General features: G+C 37.4%; 3 protein-coding genes across 8 annotated transcripts; 2 read left to right on the top strand and 1 right to left on the bottom strand.

Annotated features, from left to right (window-relative positions):
• Window positions 1-156: 156 nt before the first annotated feature.
• On the bottom strand, window positions 157-2,249 carry LOC105448815 (thioredoxin-related transmembrane protein 2 homolog). The gene is made up of 5 exons (XM_011687596.1): window positions 2,082-2,249; window positions 1,817-1,997; window positions 1,084-1,270; window positions 793-988; window positions 157-697 (listed from the first exon to the last, which is right to left on the bottom strand). Exons 1-5 carry the CDS (start codon window positions 2,223-2,225, stop codon window positions 599-601), a joined length of 807 nt encoding a protein of 268 aa, XP_011685898.1. The 5' UTR covers window positions 2,226-2,249; the 3' UTR covers window positions 157-598.
• A 365-nt stretch (window positions 2,250-2,614) lies between these two features.
• On the top strand, window positions 2,615-6,440 carry LOC105448817 (N(4)-(Beta-N-acetylglucosaminyl)-L-asparaginase-like). Of its 6 annotated transcripts, XM_011687599.1 has the most exons (8): window positions 2,618-2,693; window positions 3,605-3,697; window positions 3,827-4,033; window positions 4,140-4,296; window positions 4,622-4,847; window positions 4,945-5,234; window positions 5,477-5,644; window positions 5,895-6,434. In XM_011687599.1, exons 3-8 carry the CDS (start codon window positions 3,880-3,882, stop codon window positions 6,127-6,129), a joined length of 1,230 nt encoding a protein of 409 aa, XP_011685901.1. In that variant the 5' UTR covers window positions 2,618-2,693; window positions 3,605-3,697; window positions 3,827-3,879; the 3' UTR covers window positions 6,130-6,434. The 6 variants fall into 6 exon arrangements, with proteins under 6 accessions (XP_011685902.1, XP_011685901.1, XP_011685900.1 ...); XM_011687600.1 differs by lacking the exon at window positions 3,605-3,697 and having other exon boundaries at window positions 2,615-2,693; window positions 3,869-4,033; XM_011687598.1 differs by lacking the exon at window positions 2,618-2,693 and having other exon boundaries at window positions 3,348-3,697; window positions 3,869-4,033; window positions 5,895-6,440.
• Window positions 6,441-6,727: 287 nt separating this feature from the next.
• Window positions 6,728-9,173, top strand: LOC105448818 (N(4)-(Beta-N-acetylglucosaminyl)-L-asparaginase-like). The gene is made up of 6 exons (XM_011687604.1): window positions 6,728-7,033; window positions 7,177-7,351; window positions 7,457-7,613; window positions 7,720-7,945; window positions 8,043-8,332; window positions 8,630-9,173. The coding sequence occupies exons 2-6, from the start codon at window positions 7,210-7,212 to the stop codon at window positions 8,859-8,861; spliced, it is 1,047 nt and encodes a 348-aa protein (XP_011685906.1). The 5' UTR covers window positions 6,728-7,033; window positions 7,177-7,209; the 3' UTR covers window positions 8,862-9,173.
• The last annotated feature ends 378 nt before the right edge of the window (window positions 9,174-9,551 follow it).

The raw sequence follows: 9,551 nt of genomic DNA, 5'->3' as shown, positions 1-9,551 counted from the left end.
AATTAAGTTAAACCGAGATTAAAGTTAATCTAGATTCTGTTGATAGAAATTAATATTTTCGAGAATCCAAATTGGATTTACAGATGTTACAAAGTTACAATTCCAATTTTTTTCCTCGTTACATTGCAATGTGTCAAATGATTGAAAATGCTATGGTTTTTGAAAATATATTAAATATTTTTGTAATACAAGAGTAAAATAGAAGAGTGTACGTACTAATCAGTTTTTATTCAATAAATATATCAAGGTTATTTTAAAGAGAAACGATGTAACGTTATTAACTGCATAACAAGCTTTCTGTCATATTTGAACTTTATATTAATATATATATGTATATACATTCACTCACCATATGCAAACGCTACTATAAAGATCTGTGAGAATATACATGTTATGTACAAATGACTGAACGTAAACGAAACTAAGACAATATATGAGAACACTGCATAGATTATTGCAACATGCAACAAAATATTCGCACGAATCCTTGTAGCTTCAATTTAGAATCAAGATCAAGAATCTCTCGGTCGAGTTAACGCGCTAGTTGGACTTTCTACCCGCACTGCGTTCTCTCATTAAGTGCCTAAGCTTAGCTTCATTATTCCGCCTTCAACGACTTCTTCTCTTTCCTCTTTCCGATTCTCTTCTTGCAGTCGCTGTTAATGTCATTGAGATCGAACGCAGCCTTTACGTTGTCCTGAAAAATTGAAACGGATAAGATAATAGAGAGAGGATAGAATTACACACGTAAATAAGATATTGACGTGATTAGAACGTGAAACGACGGCGTACCAGCGAGAAAAGAAACTTGACGAGCTTCCCTTTGTGATTCGCGTACGGACGTCGCTCCGCTTCCTTGCCGTCTTTGAAGAGTATCAACGTCGGCAGCTGCTTGCTCGTGCTGGCGTCGCTGATGTGATACCTCGCCGCGGCGTCCGGGTATCTTCCGACATCGACTTTACCGAACTTGAAGTTATCCAATGCGTACCTAAAAATCGAGTTTTTTTTTTCAATGACGGCAAATGTAAGAGTATTTCTCTCGAGAAAGAGAGATCAGACTGCAAATCAATTTAAATCGCTTACTCCGCAGAGAGCTCAGAAAATATCGGCGCGAAAGTCACGCAGGCCGGATTCCACGCGGTGTAGAACGCCACCAGCCAGACCACTCTGGTGTCGCGCTGCAGCTCCTCCTGCAGCCCATTGGCTCCATGTAGATAGACCACGTTCTCGGGCCCCTGATACGTCGGCTGCGGCAGCACAAATCCACACACTGCATGCAAAAGTGGCTATTAGATCGCTTGCGATACACAACGATGTTTTATGAGATTACAATTAAAATTCTTGAGAGATAGACTGGTATTCATAGGCGAATCTATTTAAGACTTATCTTAAGGTAATACTTTGAGGTGTTTCCTTCAAAAAAGCTACGCAGTATTTGCAGCTTATCTCCGTGTCTTGGAACATCATTAAATTTTTAAATACCAAAGTTTTAATTAAATTATAACGATGTTTTATAAGATTACAATTAAAATTCTTGAGAGATAGACCGGTATTTATAGGCAATTCTATTTAAGACTATCTTAAGGTAATATTTTTGAGGTGTTTCCTTCAAAAAAGCTATGCGGTATTTGCAGCTTATCTCCGTGTCTTGGAACATTAAATTGTTTTTGAAATACCAAAGTTTTAATTAAATTAACAATCTCAAGATGTTGTTAGCCAATCATAAGGACTTATTAGCAGTTATTCTTAAGATGGTCTTGAAAGAATCAATTCTGAATACCAGCTGTATACAGAGTTTTACGGGTGTCCTCCTTACGTGTAAAAATCAGTGCAAACAGAATGCCCATCCGCACGTCCGCGTAGAACCACAGGAGCACGTTCGCTATTTTCGAGTACACGAAGCTGGACGTCAAGTAGTTTATCATGGTCACGCTGCCGGTCTTCCTCGTTCTTATCATGATGACGATTATGAGGAAAAAGAGGATTTCTGTCTCCTTCTAAAGACACAAATTAGACATTGTTAATAAAATAAGCGAGTGCTGTTAAAAATTATACCTCGCCGATAGACTTCTGTCACTTACCCCATCGAACTCGCAGTCGGCTTGAGCAAATATATAATTACAGACTATGGGAAGGCGCTTGGAGACGATGTAGGAGACGCTGAGGAGGATGTTGATCAAGTAGTACGGCTTGACGAGCAGCCTCAGATCCTTCTTGAACGACATTTCGCGTCGGAGAGGTAATTTGTACGAATCGGAAAATCTGAGGCGCCTGGCGTACGCTCGGGAGTCAATCGAACTTGATTAACGTCGAACGACGATTATTGCAGATTATTTGTACGATCCGTCTCGCGCAGATCGCACGTATCCCGCCTCCTCCTGAGAACTTCCTAAAGGCGACTATCTCCCGAACATGGATGAGGTCAAATGAGGTGGGTGCGGTGTCGTCAATTGTTTCGCGAGATTCATTCACGTGGACGAGGCAAGGCGGACGGACGGACTCTCTTTGCGATACAGGAGCCAAAAAACGAGGCCACGACTAGGGACGCGACTAGTTCGTCAGGTCCCTCCGTGTATTACTCGGCCGTGCCCCGTAGAATAGATATAAACGCGTTGCACAACGCAACTAGGACGTGTCAAATTCTATACTCGCGTGGAACATATCGGAACGTCAGGATTCATCGTCTCGGTCAGGTATATTATCAGACAGCCAGCCCTAGATAAATTTTCGTGGTTATCAAGGGGAGTCGGGCTGAGGGATAATAGTTGGATATTGACGTTATCATCAATAAAAGTGTCTGCTGTCGATAATAGTAGTCTTGACATTACCGACAATTGTTGTAGAGATAAATTTTCTATTTTTCTCCACTGTCGATAATAGTAGAGTATTAATATTACATCGATATTATTCAAATATATATATGTATATTGTATATCCTATAAATTTGGATATGTATATACATTTTTTGACTGTGATGATACAAATATCAATTTTATTAATCTACAATAGTATTAAATTGATGACATGATTTTTTTTTATTAGACAGACGTATTTTTTTATAAATAATAGATATATTTGACAGAAAATCATAGATTGTTGCAAAACTGCATTTTTCCCAATAATTAATTGCACATGGAATGATTAAACGCGGATGACATGGAAATGCAGTTTTGACTAAAAATCAAATCGAGATGTATATACATATATATCTATTATATTTGCCAGACGTTATAATAGGATCTTAATAATAAATTGGAAAATTAAAATTAAAATTATGAGCTAATCGTTTAAATTTTGATAAAGTCAACGGTCTTTAATAATAGTACCACCCTAATAATATATATGTTTTCTTGGACACCCCGTATATGATCGAACACGTGTGTTTATGTTTACTTGGCACAATGCTTACGCAAGTTCACTGCGCCTCTTTGGGCTGTATTCGAGGAGTGCTATCAGCGCTTATTGCATCATTTCGTCCTTGTTTTACGTTTAATTAACGATAATGACAAAACGAAAGTAATATATAAGCACTGATAGCGCTCTCCTCGAACGTATATAGCCTTAGAAAAACATTAGCATTGTGATAACCTAATTATAATAACAGTGTCTCAGGACAATGTAACGGCCAGTTAGTTCAATCGATCTAGCGGATTGGCAAACAAAGAAAATTATCATTTTCTCTACATATTTTATGTCGGTTAGTAACAACGAATTATATTATCGCTATCAGCTACTCTAGCCACTTATAGCACAGTAGTATCAATCAGATATATATTTCCTGCTTATCAGAGATATTTTCTCCCTCTATGCTTTTCGTTGTGTAAAGTTCATGCTATTTAACGCCCACGCGGCCACCGTGGATCTCCAGAAGCTGCAGGAATGATGAGGCTCGCCAGCGGGAATTCCCTTGCGGGAATTTTTTTGCTCCTCGAAGCTTGCTTGCTCGTCAATGCAATCGAGAATCCTGGCGCTCTCAACAATAGCATCCCGGTGATAGTGATCACCTGGGATTACACGAATGCAACGGCAAAAGGTATATTAAGATATTTATTTGTGTACTAGATTGTTAAGAGGCATGCAGTACCTTTTAAAGCCTCAGCAATTTATAAAGACATTAAAAACATTAATTATTATTTAAGCATGGAACGTGATATACAATCAGAAGAGAAGTGCTCTGGACGCGATAGAAGAAGGCTGTAGCCTGTGCGAGGAGCAGCGATGCAGAAAGACAGTGGGATTTGGCGGCAGTCCGGATGAATCTGGAGAAACCACGCTGGACGCTATCATTATGGATGGGTAATGTAGGCGATTGAATTGGCAAGAGCAGCCTTTTTCATTTCATTGAACTGTACTTGTGATTATATTTAAGGTAAACGTATCAGTGACTGAACGTGTATCTATAGCTGAACAAGTACACAAAACAAGCACCAAAAACTTATTTTTAAATACTTTTTTTTTCATAATATATATTTAATTGTAATCTTTAAATATTTTTACAATTAAATTTTGATATAATAAAAAAAGCATTTGAGATTAATAAATTTTGTGTATGTGTTTAGATATAGATACATGTTCAGTCACTGGTACGTTTGCCTTAAAAAAGTATTTTTTTTTTTTACAGAGTGACGATGGATGTAGGTGGAGTAGGTGGACTGCGAAACGTGAAGAATGCCATTTCGGTCGCTCGCAAAGTACTGGAGCACACGAAGCATTCTCTGCTAGGCGGGGACTTGGCTACGGATTTCGCTGTGAACATGGGATTCAAGAAGGAGTCCCTGCAGACGGACGAGTCCAAGGATATGTGGAAGCAGTGGAAGGCGAACAAGTGTCAACCCAACTTTTGGAAGGTATGATATTGAGAGGGAAGACCCATATTCTTTTTCAGTATACACACACGTACACACACACATCTTGTCTTTGATTGATTTGATGTTTTTATTATAGAACGTCGTTCCGGATCCAACAACCACCTGCGGACCGTATCGTACGAGCGTCGTAGAAGGTGATAGAAGCACGGTAGTAGGAAACGAGGATAACCATGACACGATCGCTATACTCGCGATAGACTCGCAGGGACGCACAGCGGCCGGCACGTCTACGAACGGTGCCAAACACAAGATACCCGGTCGCATTGGGGATTCTCCTATCGCCGGAGCCGGCGCGTACGCCGATCAGGAAGTCGGCGCGGCCGCCGGAACTGGTGACGGAGATATTATGATGCGATTTTTGCCGAGGTATATCATCACGTACTAATATAAACGTGTGAACTAAAATGCTTTGACTATATAAATATGGACTGCTAGTGATCCCTCCCCCCCACTTTTATATATATATATTATGTAAAAAACATATGCCCGGTGTCGCCGAGCTGAAGTTGGTTGAGATATCGAACTTCGATTTTAAGGCTCATCCCAGTCAGTAAAAAAAAATGTCAAAAATGTCAAAATGTATTAAATGTTATACTGAAAATTGATAGGGAGCCGGAAAAAATCTCAAATCGACGAAAAGAAATTAAAAACAGACTCAGCATCTATAAATTTCCTTTACACGTCGTAAACACGCTGATTTCACAGAGGAGCCTTCCCCCTTCCCGCAAAAAAATTACTGACTGGGGTGGAGCCTACATCTTCCAGTTTGGCGACACGTATGAAGTTAAATACTATTAGTCCATACTTAAATAGTCAAAGCTAAAATGTAAATTTAACATTTTATTTTACATTCTATTTTATTGTAATGTAAATTTAACATTGCATTTTACATTCTGTTTTGACGTTAATCAGTCAAATTTCTTACTTTAATTTTAAATTCGTTTAGCAAATAAAGTTAATATCTGGCACAATGTGTGGTAAAATTAACAATACAATTGTTGGAATTAAGTTGAATACTTTTTGCAGCTTCCTGGCGGTGGAGGAGATGCGTAACGGAGCAACGCCGACAATAGCTGCTAGGAAGGCGATTAACAGGATCGTCCAGCATTATCCTGACTTCTTCGGTGGGGTAATCGCGTTGAACAAAAAGGGAGAATACGGAGCAGCATGTAATGGAATGTCCGCATTTCCTTATTATGTAGCAAATCCCACTTTGGGCCCCAAGTTACTTTCCGTTCAATGCAGCAATTATAATCCGTAATAAAAATGACGAAACTTTGCATATTTCAATTTTCGAGCTGATACAGAACCATGTATAATACTGAGCCTTCTTAATAATATAAATATGTAGATGTATACTGACGTGTGCATATGTACGTAAATGTATGAAAACTCGATAAATAAAGGAAACGAAATGGTATTTTAAAAAATTCATGCAAACTCAGTATTATATATGAGTTTCTAATAATTCCATTTTAGCAATCTTAATTTAGCAGATATTTGTTTACAAAAAAAATGTACAATTTTTTATTTAATATGAAATTAAAATAAATTTCTATATTTTAACAATTATATAATTCATTTTTAAAACATAAAAAATTATTTTAATTTCTAAATATAAATATAAATTTACTTTTTTGTTCTAAATGTGATGCTAAAACGTGAGTTATTGAGCTTTAGCGTAATCTATCAGTATTAATACAAATAATTATGATAAAGTCACTTGCAATTTTATCGGATGTGAAATTATTTATCTTTTATTTATCATTTTATGTTATCGACAATATTAATAATTTAAGATATTTAAGTTGTGTTATATAAATGCAAAGAGGATATTTTATAAAAAGTAGATATTTCAAAAATTTGTATTAATATTAATTTTTTCCGTATAATCAATTTTTAACTTATAAAAATGAGCTTATATGAAATTCTTATTGGTCATATTTTGTGCTATTGTTGCATTATTTCGTTCTGTTTTACGTTTGCCGATAATGATGAAATAATATAAAAGCGCTGATAGCGCTCTCCTCGAAAGCCTTAAAAAAAAAAAAACAGCACTGATAATCTAATAACAACAATCATACAGTCTCAAGACAACACAACGGTCAATAGCTCTAGCAAGTACTTAGCAAACAAAGGAATATCGCCGGAATTTCTAATTGCCGGTTAGTGAATAAATTATGTTATCGCCGTATTCTATCCGCTTATAGCACAGTGGTGTCAATCACAAATGTTTTTCGTGTTTATCAGAGATATGTTCTCCCTCTGCTTTTCGTTGTGCAAAGTTCATGTTATTTGACGCTTCCAGAGGCACTGTGTATCTCCAAAAGCTGGAGGCAGGATGAAGCTCGTCAATCTTTCGGGAATTTTCTTGCTCCTCGAAGCTCTCTCGCTCGTCAATGCAATCGAGGATCCTGGCGCTCTCAACAATAGCTTCCCTGTGATAGTGATCACCTGGAATGAGAAGAATGCAACGGAGAGAGGTATTATTAAGATATATCTACTCTTGTGCCAGCTCGTTTAAAGTAAGATATGCAATGCTCTTTAAAGCCTCAGTAATTTAAAGATATTGTTAATTATTATTCAAGCATGGGACGTGATATACAATCAGAAGAGAAGTGCTCTGGACGCGATAGAGGAAGGCTGTATCCTGTGCGAGGAGCAACAGTGCAGGAGGACAGTGGGATTCGGCGGCAGCCCGGATGAATTAGGAGAAACCACGATGGATGCTATCATTATGGACGGGTGATTAAAGCGATTGAAGCGGCAAAAGCTGCTTTTTTTTATTTAATTGAATTGTATTGGTGATTAAGAAATGTATTTTTATTTTTGTTATTTTTTTTTTCGACAGAGTGGCGATGGATGTAGGTGCGATAGGAGGAATGCGGAACGTGAAGAATGCCATTACGGTCGCACGCAAGGTGCTGGAGCACACGAAGCATAATCTTCTGGGCGCAGACCAGGCTGCGGATTTCGCTGTGAACATGGGATTCACGAAGGAGTCCCTGCAAACGGACGAGTCCAAGGAGAAGTGGATGCAGTGGAAGGAGAACAAGTGTCAGCCCAATTTTTGGAAGGTGATAATATCGAGAGGAAAAATCTCAGGAGATTCTCTTTTAATATATACACTCAAATCTTGTCTTTGACTGTTTCGATGTTTTTATCCATATCCAGAACGTCGTACCGGATCCAACAACCACCTGTGGACCGTATCGTACGAGCGTCGTAGAAGACGATAGAAGCACGGTAGTAGGAAACGAGGATAATCATGACACTATCGCTATACTCGCGATAGACTCGCGGGGACACACAGCGGCCGGGGCGTCTACGAACGGCGCCAAGTACAAGATACCCGGCCGCATCGGGGATTCTGCTATTGTCGGAGCCGGGGCGTACGCCGATCAAGAGGCCGGCGCGGCCGCCTGCACAGGCGACGGAGATATTTTGATGCGATTTTTACCGAGGTATATTACTACGCATTAATACGAACATGTGAATTAAAATGGGAATATTAAAATATATATAAATTTATACATTTTATTTTGACGTTCAATCAGTCATAAATTTTTTATTTTAAATTTGTTTAGTTAGCAAAGTTAATACTGATTTCTTACTTTAATTTCTAATTTTAATCTTAAATTTGTTATTTTTAAATTTTAATTTCTTATTTTAATTTTAAATTTGTTAGCAAAGTTAATACTTAGTACAATAATATCTTGATAAATCAGTTAGTTGGAATTAAGTTGAATATTTTTTTGCAGCTTCCTGGCGGTGGAGGAGATGCGTAACGGAGTAGCGCCGAGCGTAGCTGTTAGGAACGTGATTGACAGAATCGCCCGGCATTATCCCAAGTTCCTCGGCGGGGTAATCGCGTTGAACAAGAAGGGAGAATATGGGGCAGCGTGTAACGGAATAGCCGCGTTTCCTTATTACATTGCCAATCCCGCTTTGGGCCCCACATTCCTTTCCGTTCCATGCAGCAATCCGCCGTAGTAAGAATGGCTTATTGTTGAATTGCACGTACGTTTCAAATTTCAAGTTGATACAAAACAATTAATGTATGGTGCTAAACATAACTGCACGGACTCCGGCGACACAGTCGATGGCACATCTTTCTTTCAATAAAGATCGTATAATCAAATTTGTGATAAAATCATTGTGATAAAATTCGAAAACAGATCATAATGCCGCCGAAGTCTACGCATTTGTGAACGACCTTGCGCTCTTGTTGCTATATACAAACTTATGAAAATTTGATAAATGAAGAAAACGAGACTGTATTAAAAAGAAGATTCATCACAAGTATTATGAATTATTTTTATTTTAGCAACCAATTAATTGAACATGTTTCCAAAAATAAAAATATACAATTTCCCATTATATTATAAAATTAAAATAAATTCATATATTTGAACAATAAATTTGTAATTAATTTTTAAAACATAATTTAAATTTCCAAAAATAAATTTATGTGTTTTTGTTTCAAATGTGTATAATAAAAATTGCGTTTTTATTAATCGAGCTTAGCATAATTTATCGATAATACGGATATTAATTAATTATGATAAAATCATTTGCAATTTTTTACTGAATGTGGTCAATTATTTATCTTTTTATATTATATTATAATCGACATATTAATTACGAATAAAAGTGTAAATTCTCAAAACGTGTGTCGGCATA

The sequence above is a fragment of the Wasmannia auropunctata genome, unplaced genomic scaffold (genome assembly GCF_000956235.1).
Source record: "Wasmannia auropunctata unplaced genomic scaffold, wasmannia.A_1.0 LD336078.1, whole genome shotgun sequence".
Lineage (NCBI taxonomy): Eukaryota > Metazoa > Arthropoda > Insecta > Hymenoptera > Formicidae > Wasmannia > Wasmannia auropunctata.
Note: the sequence above shows the minus strand (reverse complement) of the source record. Positions and strands in the feature narration are given on the sequence as shown.

Bases quoted from the DNA above. Each gene is read 5' to 3' on its own strand.
- LOC105448815 (XM_011687596.1), bottom strand. From the start codon at position 2,225: ATGTCGTTCAAGAAGGATCTGAGGCTGCTCGTCAAGCCGTACTACTTG. The intron at 1,998-2,081 runs GTAAGTGACAGA...TTGTGTCTTTAG, and splicing joins CCGACTGCGAGTTCGATGGG to AAGGAGACAGAAATCCTCTT. The intron at 698-792 runs GTACGCCGTCGT...TCAATTTTTCAG, and splicing joins TCAAGTTTCTTTTCTCGCTG to GACAACGTAAAGGCTGCGTT.
- LOC105448817 (XM_011687598.1), top strand. From the start codon at position 3,880: ATGATGAGGCTCGCCAGCGGGAATTCCCTTGCGGGAATTTTTTTGCTC. The intron at 4,034-4,139 runs GTATATTAAGAT...TTATTATTTAAG, and splicing joins CACGAATGCAACGGCAAAAG to CATGGAACGTGATATACAAT. The intron at 5,235-5,476 runs GTATATCATCAC...GAAAATTGATAG, and splicing joins ATGATGCGATTTTTGCCGAG to GGAGCCGGAAAAAATCTCAA.
- LOC105448818 (XM_011687604.1), top strand. From the start codon at position 7,210: ATGAAGCTCGTCAATCTTTCGGGAATTTTCTTGCTCCTCGAAGCTCTC. The intron at 7,614-7,719 runs GTGATTAAAGCG...TTTTTTCGACAG, and splicing joins GATGCTATCATTATGGACGG to AGTGGCGATGGATGTAGGTG. The intron at 7,946-8,042 runs GTGATAATATCG...ATCCATATCCAG, and splicing joins GTCAGCCCAATTTTTGGAAG to AACGTCGTACCGGATCCAAC.